Raw genomic sequence first — 24,913 nt, forward strand, 5'->3', positions numbered from 1 at the left:
TAGTAACAGCTGCTCTATGTGAAATCACGCACCTGATGTAATTAACCGCTGATTATAGAACTGGCTTTACTGACGAGATGTGCATAACGATCGGCCGATCGTGATCGGAGCACCCCTACACTGGAGAACTGTGCTCTTAAAAATAACGCTCTAGAAAATTTTCAATTTTCTCAATTTGCTTAATTTAGCATAAATGCATTTTGACACTTGCCTCTGCTGCTGGTGTTGTTTTTTCTGCCATAGCAGTGAACGGATCCGTAAGCAGTAAAAGCGAAAAACAACAAGACCAAACAAACTCCACACAGGACTGAACAATAAACAAACCACAACTGCGCTGTGTTCAAAACTGGGAGGTTAGTGTTCATGGTGCTGGCCTAAGATGATGGGCAACATGACGCCTATTTCAGGAGGACAAAAATAATATTACAGGGCTTTGGCAAACATGGCTGCAGGGACTCTGGCTCTCTGAACGCCGCTGCTGAACAAACCTTCCTTCTGTTTCTTTTCCCGCCCTTCTACACATAAGAGCACTCTTTTACTGCCACGCGGGAAAGTAGGGTGACCTCTTACACAAACTTGGCTTCAAGAGTTGTACAAAGTAAAGGAAGAACTAATTCTCCATGGTTTAAGAGGAAGGAGAAGGATTCACCTGATGGCAAAGAAGGAGAGGTGAAATGATGGCCACCAGGTTTCTTTGAGTCTCTTGGCAAACAATAGAGCGCTGCAGGAATGTATTTTTGTAAGCCGGTTTCATCAATGGGTTTTTTTTTAATGGGTTTTGGGTGAAATGTCTGAAATAAGGTCTGTGGTTAACACAAGCTCAAGATATTTAAAAATGTTTTGGAAAAAAAAAAAGCCAATGGAAAAAGCCAATAAGGGTTGTTGTCAAAGACCCAAGGATGATATGTCCCTCATTGCAGTACTTTTGAGGAAGACGCATAAATGACAAAAAAAAAAAAAAACTGCCAAAACCACTCATATTTTCAACTGTTGTTTTGCGGTATCTGAATTACATACTTCACCTTAAAATCAACTCTGAACCTATGTTTAACTGTACTACTGATTACAGGCACATGACTTTGAGGGTTAAACAGGTCGGACAACATCCAGCTCTAAGTATATAAACATATCACTGAGAGGAAGCAGGGGCAGACCACGGTGGACATGAGGATGTTACACTGATAATGCACAGTTTAGCTAATTCTGGTTAATTCTGGTTACTGTTAAAACTGTTGAAAGTTAAGGATTTGGAGGAGGCGCCGGCTTGTAAACATACATAGCTCAGATAATGACACATGGACAGAAAAAAAAAAAAAAAAACCGTCAGAGAGAGAGAGAGAGAATTAAGATTAGCGAGATAATACATTTGTAAACAAGGATGACCATGAGCACACAAATCAACAATTCAGCTTCAGGTTAGATCTTTGTTTAAAAGTTATCAAAGCTACAGGTATATGGACTAAAAGTAACCAAACTCCAATTTAAAATTCTTTGATGTGATGTCATGAAACCTTAAGCGTTCAAATAATATAGGCGACTTGTATGGAATTACATTTGCTTCAATAAAAATGAACGAAACTTTATAAAACTGAACGTAACTTTTTCAGAAACTATCAAAAATATGCCATAACAAAAGAAGAAAAACACAATGAAAATGAAAAAAATTAACTGATTAACTAATTAATTTAACAGGCTCTTCAAATATGCTTCATTCTTTGTTAATGTTTTTCAAAGATACGTTTTCGCTAATCGTGGATTCTGAATGCATTGCCACAGATTTCGCTTACGGTTTGAAGTTTTTCGTTTGGTGTTTTGACACAAACCTCTCGTGGGGCGGGCTTAACAATGATCTACTCTGATTGGATAGTGAGCTTTTGATGGACAGGTGCTCTCTGACTGGGAAGTACAGACGTCACTAAGTGGCGCGCATATTGGAAAGCTCTCACGCTGATTTGTATGCAATACATCGTGCTTTGTACTACTAAATATGTAAATAATATTTGACCTTCAACCGTCTCAGTCTGTAAAGATGAGGAGGAGGAAGATGATGCCGCTCCATGTCTCTCCTGAGAGCTCATCTTTAAAGACTGAGACGTTTGAAGGTCAAATATTATTTACATATTTAGTATAACAAAGCACAACGTACTGCATACAAATCACCGCAAGAGCTTTTTTTCAATTATTAAATGCAGAGAACAAAAACATACGTCACACAATATCAACCACAAAGAATAAAATAGAACTAAAGAAAAGAGGGCCAAAATCTAAACAAAATTCCACAAGAAGATCAAAGGCAGAGCAAATCTAACAGTCCTTAAAGCTTTCTTATTAAAAACAAGTTCACAATAAAACCAAAGTAGCAACAGATCTTTTCTGTATTGTGATGGCAATCAGGGTTATTTTCGACAGATTGCATTTTGTTCAAAATTAATTTGCACAATAAAATGCAAAAGAAACATTTTAATGGAATGATTTAGTAAGATCTGTAACATGCATTTATATGCATAATGAAATATAAATTTTTTCTTTAACCCTTCAAGCCAAAAAAATTCAATACACTTGGCTGCATAGTTTAATTTGAGCATTCTGAAGAATAAGGTCTTTATAGTGTCTCTGATGTCGTGAAAGGCTTTGCTTCATGTCCAGGCAGTTACAGCACATACAGCCCTGAGGATGAACTCTACTATGTGCTCTTTTAAGATGAGTGTGTGTATCTTCCATTTCTAGATCTTTGATTTTGAGTTTGTATCATTGAAAACATGGGTCCTAGTTCACATTTTGGACACAAGTGAATTAACTCGTGAGAAAGAGAAGACGACAAAAGCTAAACTAAATGGCTGCTTTTGGCATAAAGATGAGCATGATAAGTGAGGTTAGAGGAAAATATGACCAAGTTATTTATAAACCCTTATTTATAAAACTACTAAATAATCCATGTCTAACCCCATGTCTTCAGTAACGTTCCGTATTACTAATGAATTCATACTAATATACAAACAGTGAAGTAGGGCATTGCAGCACAGCTATATCCCTAAATAAGCATTCACCAGATGAAGGAAACACAATATATGTGCCATTTCTCTATACGGTGTTCTAAATACAAGAGTTTGGTTCTATGGTACAATGAACCCCCATGTGGAGAGAGTGATTGTTTTTATTTTATCTCTGGAGTTTGAGGCCATACTCTAGAACCCTTTATGTGTCACCTGCAGCATAACTAACACTAACATCAAGTAATTGAGAAAGAAATGTGCAAGGAAACACAGTTGGGAATTTGAGATGGATTAATATTCTAGCACAGTCCTACAGATAAGGCCACTGGAACTGAACTTTAAGGTCATTTCCTCTAGAGACACAAAGTGGAAACGGTCCACAAACAAGACTTCTGAGAGAAAACAAACTGCTCAGCAGAATGAAAGCTTCTATGGGTGTATCTATTCAACAGAAAGCAAAGGTCGGTCTTTGAAAGGCAGATCAGATTTTGGTATACACCATTCCTACAAATCCAAATTGTCCCATGCATATAAGCCAATAATGCATCAGAGCCAAAGCTGAAGATCCAATATCAAAGAAAAACAATTACTGAACAGAGTCAGACCACCCAAAGCAAGCCTTCGAATCATTGACAGAAACTAGTGTGCATGGAAAAACTGAGTGGGACAGAAGTCTCATGGGAGCAGATGAGGAAAATGGCAAACTGTGGTTGCCAAATTGTTGCTGTAACAAAAGCAATGATTATTTGAAAAGTTCAAATTTTTTACACAGTTTCAGTATTTCGTGTTTCAGTCAGAAATGTTCTTTTTCAAACATATTTATTAATTTTAGTCGAGCTGCAGAAAGGCCACATTTTAACCAAATTATCAAACATGTACATATAGACATAAAAACATACATTGAAATGTCATGTAAGATAGTAAACATGCACTGCTCAGAACTAACGTATTAACTATAAAAGTGAAGACATCATTGGTAATGTTACTGTTTTTAGTCATTATGCAAACAAAAAGTCATTTTATATATTTTTTCTTTTGATTTTAATTTAAATATAAAACTTGGTGAAACGATTTGTGTGTTAGTACTTTTTAAACATTTCCAGCGCATTAGGGCTGCACGATTAATGGCATGTGATTGTCATGCCTGTCTCTTTAGTAAAGCTGGTTCTGTGATTAGCAGTAAATGTCGATCACCTACTTTCAGATGGAGCCGCACTTAATATACAGAGTCGTAGTTCGCTGACAAGCTACGCAATATCGTGTTCATAACTGCATGCGATTCATCTGCGATTATGGTGTGGTATTGCGTAGCTTGTCAGCGAACTACGGCTCTGTGTAGTAAGTGCCACCCATGATCATACTAATAACTGTGATAATTTTGGTAACTATAATCAAGATAAGAAATTAATACGATTACATCCCTAATTTTATGACTAATATCCTTTAATCTTGGTAAATTAAACTAAAACACCAACCATCATACTACAGCCAAGGTCTTTGTTTAGGGCTTCTATAATACAGATATCCACGTTAAACCTGTACCAGAGATTTACGAATATTTGAGGTAAACCTGAGCCATCTGAAAGAGCGTGAGCCATCGCACCCTGCAAAAGCTCAAAATTCCTTGAGTTCCTGCTTCCTGTCTGCTCACAACTCTCACAGGAAAAAAAAACAAAGCATTGATATCAAAATAGCCCAGGAAACTATGTCACAATCTAAACAGATTTTCGTAAAAACAGTGCGATATTTTTCTTGTAAGCATTTGAAAAGAGCAGCAGGAAACACAATACATAGTCTTTTGATCCTGCTGCTGCCCGCTGAACACAGGAAAGGAGGGGACGCACTCGCTTTCTAGACATTTCTATTGTCTTCCTGATCCCACTGTCTCTCTTGAAAAATTACTTGCATTATTTTACGAGTTACACTTGATAGTGCTCTCACACATACAATAGGCCATGTCAAACTGTCGGAGAGGCAGGTTATGAAGGTTTTAGTAATTTTCATGAATAAAAGGAAAGGAAAACAGCACTGATTCAAGATGTCCCCATCACAATGCTCACAACTGGTCTTTGCTGCAACATCAAAAAAAAAATGTCATGCATTTCAATGCATCATCCACACAGTATGTATCCTGATCTTGCATAACCCTTTTTCTTGTCACCCTACATGAGCATCTACCATGAGTGCTGACATCTGAGAGACCCTGCAATGTTAACAAATCATCCATATGTCTCCAAGCACTCTTTACCCTCAAGCTAAACAGGAACTTCATTTGTACAGGTCTCCGCCAAAATAGCCCTTTCTGCCCGAAAAGAATGAAATCAACGTTCCTTCATGTGCACAACCAATCAGCAAACACAGAAATGTTATGGCTTGGCAGGCAAGGCTCTAATTTATATTTAAGATGGTGAAAATATGAACAAACACATCAAAACAGAAGAGCAACTCATAACAAGAATTCACAGACAATGCCTGCATCCTCTGCGCTTCATAAATAGGTCAACAGGTGGAGGTTTTCCTACACACAGAATCGCACGCACACACAAAATATTCAGCATATTGATTGTACTAGAATACGATACACATCCTACGACATACAGAAGGGTTTTTGCTGATCTTGCAGGATTCATGCAGTCCAACTGTTTAAACAGCCTTCTGTGAGTCTCATGCTACAGTAAAATGTCAAGGTCCTCAGAGACTAGAGTCTAAACCTTGAGCCTGAATTTGAGCAATCAGCGATCAGATTCAGTGACATTTGGCCTTAACCAACAGACTCCTTCCGAAAATGAAACCAAGGACTTTTAAGATGCTGCTGATACAAGACGCTGATACAATATTACAGGTGCTGGTCATATAATTAGAATATCATCAAAAAGTTTATTTATTTCACTAATTCCATTCAAAAAGTGAAACTTGTATATTAATTCATTACACAGAGACTGATATATTTCAAATGTTTATTTCTTTTAATTTTGATGTTTATCAAAATTAGTTCAGTTTATCAGGAAGTGATGATTTATGTTCTCTTTGACTTGATGGATGGAAACGGTGCTTGTTCGCAAATGTTTTGCAAAACCCACAAGTTAAATTCACAACTTTGGATGGAAATCCACCATATGACAAATCAACAACCTAGAAAGCTTGAGAAATCACTTTTAAGATGGTCCATAATATTATCAACATTACTTAAAATGAAAGACTTCTATAATTTTTATTTCGACGTTTTTGTGCAGTCAGACATTTAATCCATGGATGAGGCAATATGCAAGGCATGATGAAAGACAAGAAATTCTGCAATATCCACATTCCTTTATCATTTTATCCACTTTTACATCATTGCACTAACATAATACAAAATGGAAAAATGTTGACCAAATATTTTCATAGGCACACAACGCTGCGTTGTCTAACGACAAACCGTTTTATATTCAGAAAGTATATAAATTATCTCCCATATCAAGCTATTAAATCTCTTGGTTATTTCAATAACATCAGGTAACATGACACTTGCACCAGATGTCTGTAGTTAGAGTGTGGTGCCTGGATGCCACGCACACGTGGAAAACATTGCTCAGATACAGAAACATCCTGTAAACCCAGAGGAGTGTCTGGTTACATTGTACAAATCACACTTGGAATGATTTAGACTCATAAGCACTAATTGAAAATATGTCCTTTAAAGTCCAACCGGTGACTTATTCAGGTGGGAGTTCCCGTGACAAACTTTGCAATCATATTAAAAGGTCAAATCAGGTTCAGCTGGGATGACATCATTCTGCGAATTCAATCTACAGTAATTCAGTGTGGCATTGTTAGCAACAGGAACAGTTTTCTAAAGAGAGTCATTTGCTTGAGAAAATTCAATCAAGCCCAACCCTTGAGAGCAACATTGATACAGCACAAGCTCAGATTGTGAAGTCGGAGAAACACTGTGGCTTTTGACAGAGTTGATACATGGCTGACAGAGACGCTTTTCATCAAGAAATACAGTCTCCAGACTGACTCTCTGACTCCAAAAAAACAAACAAGTGGAAGCCCTCAAAAACACAGATGAGAGACGGGCTGATCTCCAAACAAGGCCATTTTTTTTTTACTGGGAATACAGAAGCATGACAACGTCCTTCATTTCTGTACAAAATGAAATTTCCTGACCTGTTTATCTGCTAAAGGAGTTGTAGCTCAATTGGATGGAGGTGAACACTATGAGCACACTGTGTTTATTACCAAGGACAAAGTGAACTTGAACAGCATGCAAAAACGGTCTATCTTGATCAGAAACTAAGCTAATCTTCAGGGCTAGATAATTTGAGACACTTTCACAATTAAGGTTAGGCCTAATGTTTTTGCCACATAATGCCGATGTGTTAAAATGACTGTTAAAATGACTGAACTTCATTCACTCAAGTTTTTAACGTTTGAAATTATATACCCATGACTTAATTGACAGAATGAGCAAATGAAACCCTCACCCAGTGTTGTTTTAGTATTATAATAGATATACTACTTTAGATCTTATTTATATTTTGAATTAGATAGGTTGTCTTTTTCCATTTCGAATGAAAATAATAAATAAAATTAAAAAAAGTATTTTTTTCCCCATTTTATTTACAGGTTTTATTTTTATGTTTTAGCTTAATACAAGAACCCTGCACTCAACGCAACCAAGTGAATAAAATATATTAACCTAGGTCATCAGCTACACTTAATAACATACCTAATACCAAGCCTATACTTATTTCCAAAGACAACCATGGCTAAATATTCAAGAAACTTGTTGGAATTTAGAGAAGACATTCATGAGACACTGAGGCCTGATATGCACAATCATATCAGCCACTCCGACAGCAATTATTTACCCAGAGTATGAAACTTCAATCACTGGTCTTTCTCTTTCGCTTATCAGTATTATGTGCTTATTATGGGTGTCATGTGGTGTGAGAGGTTTCACTCAACAAAATGTAGCAAAATATAAAATAAAGGCAGCACACTAATACCACAACCCAAACTTCCCAACTTGAGCATCATATATCAAGCGAGTTGCCAACCTAGACCGCATTTCTTTTTTACATACTGCTAAACTCCCTCCCTCCTAGGTAAGCAGTTTCACACTTTTTCAAGGGGGGTGAGCATCACTTTTAACCCTGGGTTAATTAAACCCAGCGTCAAATTGAGTGGCCAAAGGCATTCAAAGAGTATGCTAGAAATTAATTGGAAGTTGTTTAGCAACACACAACCAGTCAGAAATTGACTCACTGCTTCATTCAGTAAATATTGAGGCATTATAGTGAAAAGTTTCATATGTTGTTTAAATCAAAGTATGAAGGGAAACGTTATACATGTCAAAATATGCAAATAAGAACGCTAAACCGGCCTATCATAATGAAGTCTCAGAAGATTAGATTACCACACTAACGGGCAGTGTGAAAAAGGGACGAAATAACCCAATAATTACAACTTTAAAGAAGGGACCCCAGCCAGTGCCTGTTCAAAATGTTATCGCTTAGGTAGATATGAGACACATCCGAGGCTCCTCGTTCAACAGGTAGACAGGCCCACAGGTCCTTAGTAGCAGCAAAATCGTGTCATAGAAGTGCATCTGCGACCATTTTCGACCAGGAAAAATAATCAAAAAGACTTATGGTTTTACAGCACTATCGTGTTGGTTTTCAAGCACGTGCTTACCTGCAGTAAACGAGACAATCCAAATGATTTATTTCTTTATCAGATCGGTGTCGTCTGTAATCTTCCCATAAATCCTTAATAGCGGTAACGGACAAAATAAAAACCACAGGGGCAAGAGCCAACTCCGGTTGAAAAGCATTGACCACAGGCACGAAATTCAGTAATGCTATGAAAACAAAATACACGTTGGCAAATCGGTGGAATTGCTCGAAGAGGTTCTTCGGTAGGAAAGAAAGCAGAGTGTATTTTGTGGTTTTGATCTTATTGTTTGCATAGTGTCTGTTGGGGTTATCCACCCCTTTGGTATGATCATACAAAATGTTGGCGTGTACAATCCTGGTTTTGCTCTCCTTTTTGCTTTTCCTTCTTTTATGCTTTTTCACTTTGTTACTTTTCGTTTCTTCAGACTCTCCGGTCTCTCGCGCCATACTTCGCCGAGAACTTTTTACTCTTTTCCTTAAACCAAAAGATGGTATCTATGTGATCATGCTGGTCCTCCTTGATGACGAAGGGCCGTGAGAAAAGTTCTTCACTCTGTTTTATCGTCCTCTGCCATCGTGTCAGTTCTCTCCCCTTTCTCTCGTTAGCACTGAAAAGTTTTACAGCGGCATCTTTTTTTCCCTTAGTAGCTGAAGATGCTTCAAGGCAGGGCCGAACGATTATACATACGCGCTGTTACACATTTTAGCTCTATAAATCATTAGGAAAAACCTACAGACAATAAGTCCTGGTTTAAAGTCCATCCATATGATTGTACACGCTGTTTTACGCAGGCCGTGGCGAAAAAAACAAGCCAATCACGGGAGGTCCAAAAAAGAACGTCACCGCCGACGCAAATAAAGCTCCTCCCACCAACCAATGAAACAACTTAACTGGAAGTGCCACGCGTTACCATTGAGAAAAAGTTTTTCCATTTGTAAATTCAGAGAAACCGAGAAACCTGTAAGATTGACCGCGTCAGTCAGTACTTTCATTGTACAGATTAAAATATGCTCTTATTCACTTAGTATCATTTTGACTAACATGTCTCTTTGAATCTGGATAAAGAGCAGAAGGGTAAGAAATGAACTAGAATCTAGATAGTCTGGCTTTAAAGATCTGACCCGTAGCAGTCAGATTTCTGCATTCATTGTTAGTTAGGCAAGTAATGTTGAAATGAAGCTATTATGAAACTGAACATAAAAAACCGCAACAACTTGAAACAGAGATTTGCATGAAAACTACTGTCAGGAGGACAACAGAGAGCTGTGGAACTTAACAAATATGGCAATAACAGTATCGGTGTCTACTATAAATATAAAACCTAAGGACTAGAGTTTTATTTAAGTTTACAGAACAAAAACATAAACACATCTAAAACTTTGAGAAAACAGGGAAAAATCTAAACATTATATTTGTTTACGTGTCCTGATATCTGCAAAATGCATTGCAGAAGGTTCACTGAGAACATGAAGATATAAAGCATAAAATCGAGCTGGATGCATGACAGGGAAGACAAAACAGATAAAACAACAGCAATAACAGAAGACAAAGGCAAATGTATTGTACAAAACAGTCAAGACTTTTTTTGGAACAAACTGAATGCCATCATTTTTTGAAAAAGCCTTCCATAAATGACAGAACAAGATGATATAAACAGAGCAGGGACAGGGACCAGACAATATTAGTTGTATTGTGTACTGTCTGTGTTACTGCATGATGTTTTGTGCACTATTTACAGTTATTTTTGTCATCCATTTATTTTCTAAAGAGCCATAGAGAGATTTATATATTGTTTACTATTGCAAAAGCTTGGTAGCAGTAGAGTAGGTTTTATGATGGTTGCCTCCCCACAGGACTATTAAACAGACCACACCAAAAATGTGGATATTGCAGTACAATTAAAAATAGCACATGAACGTTTCATGACATAGTGATCACACCAAATCTACGCCCTTGTTTGGTGGAGACTCCTGTAGCCATGAAACTATTATCAATTCGTTGTGTTTATATTACCGCTACAAACAAGTTAATCAGCTTCCCTGTGACTCAGGAGCCTGCACTGAGACGAAAGCAAACGTGATGCCCAGTGCAGTTTATTAAACTCGCTGATCTGTTTATCCCTTGTTATCTTTTGATTAAATAAGACCATCTGTCTTAAGAATGCAGAAAAACAACTTTGCAATAACACTGTATGTTGAGGCCTGAATTTAAAAAGGTTTTCTTGCACCTTGTAAACTGACAGACAAAAGAGTGGATATAAGACCGTTGCAAATGCATAAGCAGACTGGCAAAGTTTGATTACAGGAATAGGTAGGTTATTAATAGGACAAGCTCTGCACCATGAACGGGAAGAACTGGTTCAAATTCCATTCTGGATATATCAACTTTTTTTCTACTGATACCCTTGAGCAGAGAAGGGAACAAAACAAGTTGTCCCTGTGCTCAGACATCTGTCTGTGGCATACACTATTGAATTTCTAGTTATCTATAAAATCTAAGCGATAAATCATGAAGTGAAATCTAGGTTTAAATAGATAAACCAGTTGCTATCACTATTGATCAGGTGGAAAAAATACATTTTGACATCAACAAAGGCAAATACATTAGTAACTGTGCGTCTCTTTGTTCTTTTATGAAAATGCCGCGCATAGGTCATTTTTTCCCCCCATACTTTCTTCTGTTTAATACCTGCTGGTGTAAATGAACGATATTTCTGCAGGGATTGTGCTACATGGTGATTTATGTGTCTGCCTGCATAGTCAGAGATTTTAAACTTCTATCTATAAACTATTTATCTTAAGGGCATTTCAGTGTACTATGCTTTGCTTTTTTAAACTCAGCTTGGAGTGTTTTATATACTCTCTTGGGTGTAAATAAAAAGCAGCACTGCGTTTAGAATAACTCTGAAACTTCTTGTATGTATAGTTGGCTGGTAATAAACTGGATCTGGTTTTTACTTTAGACAAGCTGTTTGGAATCCAGTTCAACACCAGTTCAGTTAAGGCTTGCATTGCTGGCTTTGATGAATTTAATTAACTTTGCATTGTGAATTGCTTGAATTTGTCTGAATACATATATTTTTCTTGTTTGAACAAACACCCAAGCAGTAACATTTAATACTTCATTTACACTGCAAGAATTGCAAGGTCAGTTCCAACAACATGATGCTTTATTCAAAAAAGTAATTTGAAATTGGCCTTGGATGGAGATTCTTTAGTATCAGTTTTTTTTTTTTTTCCTTCAGTCAATTATGTCAGAATTTTTGGGAAAGCTTTTTTAGAGGTCCAGAAAATGAAATTACATGAATCACAATCAGCCTTTCGCCAGGCTTTTGGGGTCAAAACAGCACATGGCTTTCTCTCATCTGGGAAAAGCGCTTCATTGCAGTGGCTTTTTGGCAGTCAGCTCGAATGCCTGGAAACGCTCCCCTGTCTCACTACTGTTTATCAGGTCTGTGTTGGGTCTGTAGCAGTGTGCTGCAGTGTCTCAGAACTGGCACTCTTTGACCATCCATCAAGGGCAAATTGAATTGTTCCCCAATGCCAAGATGCCACAGAGTCCAATCAGCCATTATTTTTTCCCAAACCCAACAGCTGGACGCTGGTATTGCAAATCAAAGACGACAGTGGGCCGGATAGGGCCCTGATTGATCTCCCCCTGCCCCATATGCTCAAGGCTAAATGACCCAGCACTTGCAAATCTGCTGAGATCTAGAGCTCTGGATAGATGCAGCCTCCACTTTCAATAAACCTGGAGAGTGTCCATGCCTGCCGGCTGCCTTTGAAACCTGATTCAGCATTTGCCACTGTTTTGCTGCTCTACATCATTGAGCTTAGCAAGTAGATTAAGTATGGTCGTTTAGCAGATCGAATGAATCTTGCATTAGAACATTTAGCTGTTGATGGTGTTTATGGGTTCTGTCTGAAGAAGCTGCCCCCTTGTGGCACAGCTGTTGTCATTTTTTACAGCCTGTTTTACACTTACTGTCTGTCTATGGTTTTACACGTGCTGCTGTGTTTTGGAGATTGCGGTGTTGTCAGTTAAAATAATTTTTATCACTCATTAATGAGTTAATCGTTTTACACATCTCCAGTGTTAACAAATTATAGCATCATTCACCAATCGTATGAGCACAGGCGAATTAAAATGAAAGCAGTATGATTCATTTGAGTCGAATCATAACTAAATGTTTCTCCATAACGATGATGACTGACGTTAAGGTGACGTGATTAAATGGTGAAGACAAAACACAAACTTTTAAGATGATTCACATTATAAAGGTTTAGTTTTATTCATTAGGGAACAATTTAACAGTTGGGAATCACTTGCTTTCTTTTAAGATTAGCTGAGAGAGAGAGAGAGAGAGAGAGAGAGAGAGAGAAAGTCTAGCTATACTGCGGATTTGTTAATTCACACCTGATTTACCAAGAATGCAATTTTCCTCCAAATTAACCACCATTATATTCTGGCAGTTCTCCAGGCAACCTGTCAACACATACTGTCATTCACATCTGATAATTTTTTTCATCAGTATTTGCTTTTTAATATTATAATCAGCCGTTACAATGAACCAGTGAGCCATGAAATTTATGTAAGTGGTGTGAATATCTCCACATTTCACACCAGAATGCATTTGATGCTTTGCAGTGTTTTTCAGGAGAGATGTCATCGAGTTAGCTTAACTTTAATATGCTCAGAACAGAGCAGAAATTATGGATATTAAGGCATTTAGTGTTTATTAAGCCATTTCTCAAGTCACAGTGTAGGTAGTTTCCTGTTTTACTATCCTTTTGGGGATATTCTGCTTTCTTTCTGCTTTGTGAAGAGCAGCAGATGACATTGTGATGAGTCCTAAACAGAGAAGTACTGGTAAGACAAAAGTACCGTCTTCTGGCACCTTATTGCGCATATAGCACAACTTCAAAAAATTACTTTGCACATATTATTCAGCTCTATTTTGGTATTTCGTGCTGCTCACAATCTCAGCACAAGGAATGAATCTGCAGTATAGACAGTGATTTTCTTTTTCTTTTCTTTTTTTGTCCTGCATGTGAGATTTTGTCCTTTCAGCAAATAAAACAATGCGCACTCCCCGCAAACCTCGAACTACCTACTCTTTGTTAAATTAAAGGGCTAGGTCATCCAAAAATGAAAATTCTGTCAGCGTTTACTCACTCTAGACAGACTAGATGACTACTTTTATAGTCTTTTTGGTCATTTTTGGAGTTTGGTCACCTTTCACCTTCATTGTATAGAACAGCTTCATGGCTGGGGCAGAGATTCCTGTAAACTAGTTAATTGGTGCTCGGCTTTTAATGAGCATTTGTCATGTGACTGATCACTCTTGTGGAGAAAAGGTGGAAAAAGTAATCTATTTGACACTTTTGATATTTTTATTCACCAATGCCAGTAGAAATGTTATATTCACAGACAGCCATGATTAATTTTATTCTGCAAGTGAGTGCGTCCAGTAAAGTTTTCCTAATTTTAAGAGGACTTTCTGTCAACTTCTATTGTTTGCATACTGAACTAATTACACAATTTATGATATTTTGGATGAAAACCGGGAGGCTTATGACTGTCCGCAGAACGCAAAATGTGTACGCTCTTCTGTGTCAGCCGCGCTGCATGGATGCGCTATTTTCGTTCAAATAAAACTGTAAATACAAGTAAAAAATGACTGTGTGGTGCGACTGACACAGAAGAGAGTACCAAAGTACCATATTTTTCGGACTATAAGTCGCACCTGAGTATAAGTCGCATAAGTCCAAAAATATGTCATGATGAGGAAAAAAACATATAAGTTGCACTGGACTATAAGTCGCATTTATTTAGAAACCAGAGAAAACATTACCGTCTACAGCCGCGAGAGGGCGCTCTATGTCTTCAGTGGTAGACTACAGGAACACTGAGCAGCATAGAGCGCCCTCTATGTTGTGTTTCAGCGAAACCCTGAACCACAACACCAAAAGCAAACATTTGTCCTTTAAGAGATGAAAAAGAGAAAAAAAACTCTATAAACTAGATATCTATAACATCAAGCAAATTCATTTTTCAACACTGACAACAGAGTCAACAGTTCAACATGGTTCATCATAGTCTTCTCTTGCTCAGTCTGTGTATCATGTGCTGCAGAAGTGCTCTTTTGATAAATGATCCTACAAATTCAATACCTTTTTTGTGTCATGAGAGCATATTTTGTTCTCATCATTTGTCTGTAGCTGTGCTTTAATGAGTAACAGAGGGCAGGCGGTGTTGATAGTTGCACACACTCATCCCAATCACTACAGGTCTTTTACAGCCATTTTTGAGCCATTCTCCAGAGGATGCAGCAGTATCTGTTAAAGATGAGTTATCAGGGAGCCGTCAGGTGACAAGAACAGAAATAGCAGGAAAGAGAGACATGCTGAGGTTTGATCTAGAGAAAGAGTAAAAAAACAGGTTGCCCATGATTAACCTGAAAAAAAGCTTGAAATATAATAATTGATTTTTAATATATCGGATAAATTCCATTCCAAAAAACTCAAGCTACTGTATTTGCAGTGTAGTCAAACTTTTTGTTTTAAACCTAAATGTTTACTTTTCATGCATTGTTTTTTCTTGTTTTCGATATTTTACTTGCTAGCTTGGTGAAGTGATGTATAGCTGACTTCAGTTGTGCTGCAGTCTAGTAGAAATGACAAGTATATTATGCACACAGATATAAGGCTAGTCAGCAGAGGGAGCTAGACTCCATCCAGTACGCTCATAACACTTTCTCAATAGAGTTTGGTTGTATTCAGAATAGAATACTAGCATACTGCTTACGGCATACTGCACAGTATATATTGAATGTTGTGAATTATTTCTTCAAAGTACTGTTTTATGCAACAAACATTTTAGACAAACAATAGTTTTACATTACATTCCTTTAAAATGTTATTTTAAAAATACATTTATTTTTAAAAATGTAAATATATTTTAATGTAAAGTTTGTATTTGTTATTATTTTTTTCTAATCCAATTTTGAGTTAAAGACTTTAAATCTTAGGAATACTAATATAAACAATATAATACTAATAAAATTATTACTGATAAATAATAATAAAAAACACACTGTGATAGATGTAACTAGTATATACAGTATACTATAGTATATTACAGCGTATTCCATGCAGATCTTTTCTATTGGAAACTACACAGTCTATTTCCTCCAGGTTTTAATATGCTGTGCAGTATGTACATACTATATACTGCATAAATAATATGTCTAGTATGCTAGCATGCTATTCCAAGTTATAAGTTAGAAGCGTAAATGTGTGAGTGCTCGGAGACAGAGCAATACACCTCTTAAAGTCTTAAACCTTAAAGTGTTAACCTCTTTAGCGAGATTCAATTCTATGTTGTCTCACTCGTTCGCTGCAGACCATTTTGGTGCAGTGAGTGAAACAAGGTTATTTTGAACCCATCGGCACCATAAGTGTTACACCGCGAGGGGCATCGCATTTCAAAAACCCCAAACCACTCATTCCTTTTCCTGCTTCCACGATCAACAAACTGTTGTGGGAGTATTACCGAAACAATCAATGCTAGGTAAAAGCCAATAGTAATAGCCAGCAATGAGACGAGCTCTTATGATATTAGATTCTGGTGGGGAAGATCCAGGAGGAGCAGAAAGTTTACAATCGGGCGATGGTCCTGTCAGACACATTACAACTGTTCCGAACAGTTAGATAACATCCTCCTAAATCTGGTCCTGGTTGCCTGGAGACAGGAGGATGATTTGGATGGTGTTGATATGTGAGACAAAGTGCCACTCTCTGCCTGCACGGAGAAGCTCTAATATCATCTGAGGGTGCTCGAAAATGCCCTTTAAACTAATGAAATAATAAAATTGACTAATGGCATGGGAAACACGCACTGCTATTTCTTCCCCTTGTAAATATCAAGCATCTATTTTCACTCTGATCGTAAGGAGATGGCAGACAGCTCAACCCAGTGCACAGAAGAACAGGTTAACTGACAGCAGTGCTTTAAGAGAGACAAACTACACTGCGTTATTCTGGTGCCTAACCATGCAACATTTCGTTTCAGACAATGATAAAGAGTCAAATCAAAATAAAATCATCTTACAACGCTCTCCACTGATCAGCCCACACAGCCATCTGTAGACATTTGATGGCTTCACAAGACTCACCCAGAGCATTTCGGCACCAAATGCAATTAACATCATCCAAAGCCAGTTGGAAGTAATGTCAGGAAGAGTTTTGCACTGGGGAAAAGCAGTTCATATTTTTTCATATATCACTCTGCAGGGTGCTTGCTAATGACTTTCTTGTGACCATCACTCTGCATCTGATCAACTGTGCTGATTTCCATTTCTAAAAAGCTGTTGATGAGATTGAGTACTATACGCATCAACCATGATAGAGAAATGAGAAATATAAGATGATTGATGGGGTCCTAACTAGAGATGTTCCGATACCCTTTTTCTCTTCCCGATACCGATTCCGATACCTGGGCTCAGGGTATCGGCCGATACCGAGTACTGATCCGATACCTGGGTGTATATCTGTATATACAGCTGTATATACTACTAGCCCTGTGTAAATTGCTAGAATTTTTTTATGGTGTGCTTCAGACAGATCCCTCAATAAAACATGAACAAATACATGGTGAACTACTGTATTTATTACAGTATTTTTATTATCTAACATGAATTTGACAGTATTATTTATTTTCTTATGCAAAAAAGAACTTCAAATGCAGCCAAAAATCTAACACCGCAAACTAAAAAAGGTATTTAAGTTTTACAATATAACTGTATAAAAAAACTGCAACAAATAAGTCTAGGAATATAAAAAAAGATCTATTAATCAGATAATCTCTAACAAGTAAAAAACAAGTAAAAAACAAGCAACCATCTAGGCATAATTATTATTATTATAGAGATGTATTATTATTACTGTAGGCTACAACAGTAGCTTTATATATTGTCAATTTACTCATGTAAACCAAACCTTTATTTTTAATGGGCTGCCATGAAGATCTTTGAGTGTCTGTGTTTATGATATGACAGTATTCTCAAATGAAACGGTAAATTCTCATGAAGTGACGGTTTATGCGTTCGTGTCCTCATGACACACAGCAGAGACTACAAAACAGCGAGCTCTCGCGCATCTGTGCCAGTCACCCACAGAGATGTAGATTTTGCGGGAGTAATATTTAAATAGTATTTTGCAGTTTAATATTCACAGACACTAGTATATATTCGGCTACTGTCTGGAGCCCTGCGTTTTGACTTACACGGAAGCGACTGAACGCAGTTGCCGGTACTGAATATACTCGAGAGTCTGTAACTACCGGTACTACAGAGACATACTGCTAACCACTGATCTATAATATAGTAGCGGCTTCACTGTCTTTTGGCAGTTTAGAATGTGATGAGTGATCCAGTCATATATAGATAAGGGCTGCTAACGCGTTTTCATTTCTTCTTCGCTGCTCTAAACAGGGGTTGCTTGTGGCAACACAGCACAACTTCCTGTGTTTTCAATGCATTTTGAGCAGCGAAGAAGAACCGTGCAGCGGTTAGGCAAAGCTTGCGGTCATAACTAGGTCTTTTTTAAGAAAATGGTATCGGATCGGTATATGGGTTCATGTACTCGCCGATGCCGATGCCAGAATTTGTTGTGGTATCGGAGATATTTCCGATACTAGTATCGGAATCGGAACAACTCTAGTCCTAACCCCCCAGTACTTTAACATGCACTGAAGTATTGTTACCCCCCTCCCCCCACACACCTTAATTAGCCCTTCCACAGTTTAAGGCCTTAACATATCTTAAATCATAGTAGAAATTCTTAACTGCATAAAGTCATGTAATTAAATATTGTATGCATTACAAAAAATGTATCTTGCTCAGTATTTTTGTTTCGTTTTCCAGTACTGAACACCCTAAAAATAAGATACATTTGTATTTGTGTACATTTGTACATTACATATCTTGCATCCAGTGGGGACATAATAACTGAATATAATGATTTATTGAATGTTATGATTCAATATAACGTTGCGTTGCGTTGCATTGCATTGTGTAAACATAAATCCATATCTGCATTTGTGATCATAGAAACGACAAACAACAAGCTCTACTACACTGCTTAAAGCTCGCGTTTGGAATGTCAATGGCAAATTCTTTTTATATGAAAACTTACTTATGGGTTGTTAGTCAGGAGTGCCAGTCTGTCCTTGCAAAGTTGGAATTACCCCACTTTATAGAAACAGCCTTTGTGTGTAGACAGTAGGCCACTTTCCCAGGTCCAGGAAACAGTCCTCTGTAAAATGTGCTGCACACATCCGAATATTTAGTTTGAACTGTTCTGGATTAGTGTTGTAAATACAGCTTGAACACTGATTTCTAGTTGTGTCCTCTTCTGGCAGGCCAAATAAAGTAGTTTCTCTTTCACATCAAAACACACAGATTCCTCACGACATGGTGCCCGCGGCATGATCAAAAGAAAATAAATGACATTAGTAAATAATGATTTTTTTATTTGCGGTGAACTATTTATTTAACTACAAGCAATTTTAAATTCAGTCATAAAAGCTGCTGCACTATCCCTTGACCTATGACCTTTGTGCTCTCTGTCATTAGATGTCTCTGATTTGCACTTTTCTGACTGTTCACTTTTCTCTCCTCATCTTTTCACTAGGATTTAACCATATGGTTATGTGTCAACATGACTACTACAATCTGTGACGTTCAGAACAGTGCATGGTGAATTGATTTTCTTCTTTTCCTTTTCTTTGGTAAGGAAGGCTCTTCGGAAATGAGAATGACATAAGCCCCGTACATGACATGTGCCACCCACTGGAAGGTGTTGTGTGGACACAGTGAGTGAATGTAGTGTCTATTTTAATCCAAACAGTGGGCGATCTTCATATTATTAACTGCTATAGTGGCTTCCCATCTGGTCATATGTTCTAAGCATGGAACACATTGATGTGGTTAACATGCTCAATGGCTACTGACAGATGGGTACTCAGCATTCTGCGAGTCATTTAGTAGCCATGCATTCTTTATAAAAGCAAATTGAGAATGGCTAATAGGCATGACTAGTTTTGGAAAAAAAACAACCCAGAATGTTTGACGTACAGCTAATGGAAATATATATATACATAATTTAATTCAGTGTTATTTTAGTATAATTATTATTTTAAGATTTATTTTATTTTGTATTATGATACGACAGTGTTCAGACAGGAAGTGAAGTTGGAGAGAGAGGGGGACAGGATTGGGAAAGAGTCGAAGATACTCCAATAAGCTTTGTCTTATTTATGATTTGAAAAATGTGTGAGTGAACATGCACCAGCATAACTGCCAATGTAGAACATTATAAGGTAGCATCACCACCACTTCAAGAAAGTATGCACCTATGTAGACGGTAGACAGGCAGCTCACTGTTTTGGAGTAGAGCCACTGTTATATTAGAAACCAGACTGCCACAGTACAAACTACAGAATCTCAGGTAGAGTGTGAAGTGTGAGGAAGAGTCCACTGTTGCACCCTGACATATGCGAAACCACCCACGTCGACACATCTGAGCTTGCTGTCACAAAGATATGCACTCAGAGTCTGAGAGACAGGGGCAGAGAAAGAAGGAAATAAATAACAGGTCACAGTTTCACATTGCTTGCATGAGTAAAGCAGTTGCTGGGTCCTACCAGAAGCATAAAAAAATGACTGTGATTTTAACGGTTTTAACTTGTTAAATGGTTAACGGTAATTTCCTCTAAACTTTACAGAGAAAAAACATAAACTTACGTTCCCAGAATTCTCTGCGTTGCATTTAAAATTTTGTTTGAATTTGATATTTTTTCTTTGAAATAACTATTGCTGAGTCCCAATTCACATACTATGCGTCCTAAATAGCATGCGAAACTAGAATTAGTACGTCCCGAATTGTAGTATGTTGAAAAGAGTATTCCAAAGATACCCTGATGGTCTACTATTTCCAGTTAGAATTCGAAGTGCAGATCAATGCACACTCTAAGTGCTAATATTGCCCACAACCCATTGCGTGCGGGAGGGAGGAGCTTTGCGATGGCTTTGCGGTGATGTAAACATGGCAGCTTTAGCAGCAGCGGAGAAGCGCCCTCAGCTTTTAAGTGTAAGAATTCAAATGTTTAACCCTAATTAAAGTTATATTTTATTTCGTTACACACATTGCACATGAACATCAGAACCAGCCGCCTCACAAACGACCTGCGTTTGGTTCTACGACGACGCCGTCCTGCTTCTTCACTCCTCAACTTGGTAGAAGAACACAATGTAAAATGTATTGTGAAAAAAAAAAAGATGGGAATAGTAAATAAAATTTTATTGGACATAAAGAATGAATGAAACGTTAACAGTTGTGGTGTGTGTAACTAGGCAACCACGTTGTCGTTCACGTTGCATGACGTCATCGAAGTATGTCCCAGAGCGTGCATACTCTTTTGCTACACACTCAAAGTATGTACTTTTTCCTCACAAAAAAAGTACATACTTTTAGGTCGTAGTATAAGTAGGCAAATTGGGACTCAGCGTATGTTTCCAGTTAAAGCCAGTTGGAAGTAATGTCAGGAAGAGTTTTGCACTGGGGAAAAGCAGTTCATATTTTTTCATATATCAGGGTGCTTGCTAATGACTTTCTTGTGACCATCACTCTGCATCTGATCAACTGTGCTGATTTCCATTTCTAAAAAGCTGTTGATGAGATTGAGTACTATAAGCATCAAATATGATAGAGAAATGAGAAATATAAGATGATTGATGGGGTCCTAACCCCCCAGTACTTTAACATTCACTGAAGTATTGTTACCCCCCTCCCCCCACGCACCTTAATTAGCCCTTCCACAGTTTAAGGCCTTAACATATCTTAAATCATAGTAGAAATTCTTAACTGCATAAAGTCATGTATACAGCGTGCATACTCTTTTGCTACACACTCAAAAGTATGTACTTTTTCCTCACAAAAAAAGTACATACTTTTAGGTCGTAGTATAAGTAGGCAAATTGGGACTCAGCGTATGTTTCTACGGAAGTTCTAAGCGGCCATGCATTATAATTTTTTTTCCTTTTTGTTTTCTCGTTATAACGACTTAATTTTCTCGTTATCTCGACATAACGAAAGTCGTTTTCTCGTTATAAAGACTTATTTTTCTTGTTATCTCGACATAACGAAGTTAGTTTTCTCGATATACCGACTTTTTTTTCTCGTTATCTCGACATAACGAAAGTTTGTTTTCTCGTTATAACGACATGACAGTTTTACTGTTGCTATAGTAACAAACTCAACTTTGACAGGCATCTGATGGACAACCATGCATGCGCTCTTACTGTAGCCTATATTTCAGCAAATTTAGCTTCGCCTAGGTAATAACGTCTACAATACTGTATATAAATAAAGGCTGATCAATCACTGTTGATTTTTCCAGAGACAGTACAACAAACATTTTGTTTTTGTAATTAACATGTTTAAATGACAACACCGCGGAATTAGAGCTGCTTGGATTAAACACTTTTCATTTTCCCTTTATTTGAAATAAAATTATATATAATTTGTAATTTGTAGTAGTCATTATATGATGTAGCAGATATCATGTGTGTTACAAGCTTCTGTTTGAAAAGAGCGTCCATGTGTACGTGTAGTGTGTTTGTGTGTGTGTGTGTGTGTGTAGAAAAAAACGATTACAACATTATAGAACAAAACTGAATTAAATTAGCCTATGGATTTAACATATACATCACATTTCTCACCAATATGGTTAACAATAAAGATTAGTAATAAGGAAAAGAAGCTCATCAGCCTACATCGTTAAATCCCTTCCTACTGTAGCCTAGATAAACAGAATACAGTGATGTCAACCTTGGTTTTGATAAGCAGTTATTTTATGACACAGAACGCGTTGGTGAAACTCATGCATCTAGCAGGAACTTAATACACAAAATATTCCTATTGATTCAAGCATTTAACATTTATGAATTAATTAAATGTCAGTAATGAAGACTGCACAAATTATAGCGATCACGAGGAAGGTCCGCGTACAGTAAAGTGGATAGTGTACAACACCCCATCAGTTATATTCAGGTCTATAGTGCCACCTGCTGGCGCAGTTTTGTAACTTCTTAGAGAAAATGAAGTCGTCATAACGAGAAAACGAACTTCGTTATGTCGAGAAAACGAACTTCGTTATGTCGAGAAAACAAGAAAATGAAGTCGTTATAACGAGAAAATGAACTTCGTTATGTCGAGATAACAAGAAAATTAAGTCGTTATAACAAAAAACAAGAAGAAAAAATATTATAATGCATGGCCGCTTAGAACTTCCGTATGTTTCTTAGGGTTGTATGTTACATAATGTTGTTAAATTAATGTTTATTGCATATTTCAGTTAAATGAGTCTAACCATGATGGTATTTAGTGTATGTGTGAATGACACTCTGCACCTTCTATGTATCTTATTATTTAAAAGCTGCTTGTGATGTGCTGTGTTTCATCACGTGACTTTCTCATCGGTGGTTTTTGGTGGTTACTAGTTTAATCCAAAGGTACAAAACAGATTTCAGTACTTCAATAAGTTGGTATATTAAAATTATATCATTATGGTTAAATTATGGTATTAAACTGCAAATTTAAGGTAAAACCGTTAAACCAAAAACAGTGTTACCATATTTTTTACGGTATAATTCTGGCAACCACAGCTGCCTTTTTTTTTGCCGTATATTATACGGAATATTTTTTACATTGTAGATACCATGTAGGAAATGTATGGAGCTAATATTATGACAAAATGATTTGAATTTGAATTGTGTAAATTTGAATTATTTGCAAGTGTAATCTAACAAAATTGAATTTTAGGTGGTTGTCTTAAATAAATTGTCTTTATCATATTACACATGCATTTAAAAATCATTATAATTATTTTATATTGGAAATCATTACAATAATTTCCAATATAAGCTTTTATGAAGTAACAAAAACTACTCACCCCTTATTTGAAAAAAATGACAAGTCTGTTAGGCTTGAAGACCTAAAAGAACTCTTTTAAAATTACAAAAATTACTGAGTTCACCTTTAAGAAAACAGAAGATAAACGAGAGAGAGAGAGAGAGAGAGAGAGAGAGAGAGAGAGAGAGAGAGAGAGAGAAAGAAACCCAATCTTAGACCCCCAGAAACTGAGGAGAGTGGGCTTCAGCAGATGATTTCCTGTGAGTGGGAATCTGAGACACAGTACACCATTCAGGCTATACATTTATTTATTTATTTTTACCAGTATGTCTATTCACTGGGAATTGAACCCACAACCTTTTGCGCTGCAAATGCAGTCCTCTAGCCCTGAGCCACAGGAACTTAGCAAACAAGTTTTCAAACATATTGTGAGTTTGTGACCGTGATTTAATTAACATATATTCTTATGTAATCTTTGCAGTAATAACAAGTTATAATTCATTTTTTACAGTTAAATGTAACCTACATATGTGCTTAAAGTACATATTAGGCCTGACAGCAGAAAAGTTTGGGGTTTGCATAGCTTTTGACCAATGAGTTTCCATAACTTGCAGCCATTCGTGACTATCTAAAAAATTATTTTACAGAGATTGCCCTTGCAAAGAGCAGTTTCTCGCTGATGAAATATCATCTGTACTTACTTTCTCAGATGTTATTACATAACTTATCTTGGCCCGAAATAACCATTTAAAAATTGTATAACACTTCCAAGCTTTCCATGACAGTGAATAATAAAAATAATATTATTATTATCATTTAAATAAATAACAATAAAATAAAATAAATGCACAGTTAATGTCAAAATTAAGCTTAAGTCAGTAGTAGTTTAATTTCAGCTAAAGTATTCCCCCCACTGATGTCCCAATTAGTTACTGTAAATAATGTAAAAGCTGGACTTAAAAACAACATCAACTATTAGGACATAATGAATAGGACACTACATATAATTCAAAGCATTAAGTGGTGTATTCAGCTGTCTTTGAGATCACAATGCCTCCACTTCAGATTAGATTGTAATATGGGAAAGGACAGCCTTACTGATGGAATTTCAGAGTCCATTAAAGTAGAACTGATGGGAGGAACGAACCAGACATTAAACGATCCGAATCCAGAATGGAGAGACCGTATCAGCCACATCTGTTAAAAAGTATTATTAGATTAGAACAATATGGTGGAAGAGGCATACCGGCAAAGAGCAGATCAATCAATACAGGTGATTTT

The 24,913-nt window shown here is 37.0% G+C and overlaps 1 protein-coding gene across 1 annotated transcript in view; it reads right to left on the minus strand.

The window, feature by feature from the left end:
• The window catches only part of LOC113091485 (probable phospholipid-transporting ATPase VA), a 44,439-nt gene extending 35,004 nt beyond the window's left edge, over positions 1 to 9,435 (minus strand). Inside the window, exon 1 of the mRNA XM_026257048.1 lies at positions 8,676 to 9,435. Coding sequence (XP_026112833.1) covers positions 8,676 to 9,103 — 428 coding nt within the window. The 5' untranslated portion in view covers positions 9,104 to 9,435. The remainder of the gene's footprint in view (positions 1 to 8,675) is intronic.
• Between the last annotated feature and the right edge of the window lie 15,478 nt (positions 9,436 to 24,913).

The sequence above is a fragment of the Carassius auratus genome, unplaced genomic scaffold (genome assembly GCF_003368295.1).
Source record: "Carassius auratus strain Wakin unplaced genomic scaffold, ASM336829v1 scaf_tig00214198, whole genome shotgun sequence".
Lineage (NCBI taxonomy): Eukaryota > Metazoa > Chordata > Actinopteri > Cypriniformes > Cyprinidae > Carassius > Carassius auratus.